Below are 796 nucleotides of genomic sequence, written 5' to 3'. Positions count from 1 at the left end.
AGTTCTTAAAAGTAGGAAATTCAAGTTAAATTAAGAATAAATTTAGCTGAATTAAATTTATATCTAATAACTCACATGAAATCCTCCAATAGATAGATAGATAGATGTCAAAAATATATACTCTATTGCTAAATCTTTTAAAATGTATAACTTAATTTTAATATATTTTGTTATGTTAACTTTACTATATTTTGTTATATATAATTACTAATGGATTAATTTCAATTGCAGACTGGTGTTATCATCTACCAACATGTGGTGAGTAATGGTTATCATTGTATCTCTGTTCATATTCATTTTGAATGTAACAGAGCCTCAAAGTGAAGTTTGTATTTACAGATGATTCCACCTGGCCAGATATTGCCACCGATTACTGTGCTGGGAGCAGGCAGTCACCTATCAACATCGACAAATCAGCTGCAGCACCTGATTCCAGCCTGTCGCCTTTCAATTTTGTGAATTTTAACAGCAAATCATCACTGAAAAGCATCAAGAATACTGGCAAGACGGGTGTGTCCGCACTTCCGTCTTGTGAATTTTATTTTCAAATTATAGAGCCAAGTTAAAATAATCAATGAACATTTTGAAAAATCCCAAGATTTCTCATCATATTAATAGAGTGCTTCATTTTAATTCCCTTTGCACATCCATGTTTATCCATTCTAGTAAAGGTCAGCTTTGATAGTGGTGTGAAGATTTCAGGAGGAGGCCTATCTGAGGAGTATGACAGTCTTCAGTTCCACTTGCACTGGGGAAATGGTGCGTCTACTCCTGGCTCTGAGCACACAGTGGATGG

The 796-nt window shown here is 34.5% G+C and overlaps 1 protein-coding gene across 1 annotated transcript; it reads left to right on the top strand.

The window, feature by feature from the left end:
* Window positions 1-197: 197 nt before the first annotated feature.
* Window positions 198-792, top strand: LOC103399391 (carbonic anhydrase 4-like; the record flags this gene model as incomplete). The annotated part of the gene is made up of 3 exons (XM_008338085.1): window positions 198-258; window positions 340-510; window positions 667-792. Coding segments are annotated over 3 exons (358 nt in total), but the record flags the coding sequence as incomplete, so codon positions are not given.
* Between the last annotated feature and the right edge of the window lie 4 nt (window positions 793-796).

Source organism: Cynoglossus semilaevis, unplaced genomic scaffold (assembly GCF_000523025.1).
Source record: "Cynoglossus semilaevis isolate Cse_v1.0 unplaced genomic scaffold, Cse_v1.0 C19038832, whole genome shotgun sequence".
Taxonomy (NCBI): Eukaryota; Metazoa; Chordata; class Actinopteri; order Pleuronectiformes; family Cynoglossidae; genus Cynoglossus; species Cynoglossus semilaevis.
Note: the sequence above shows the minus strand (reverse complement) of the source record. Positions and strands in the feature narration are given on the sequence as shown.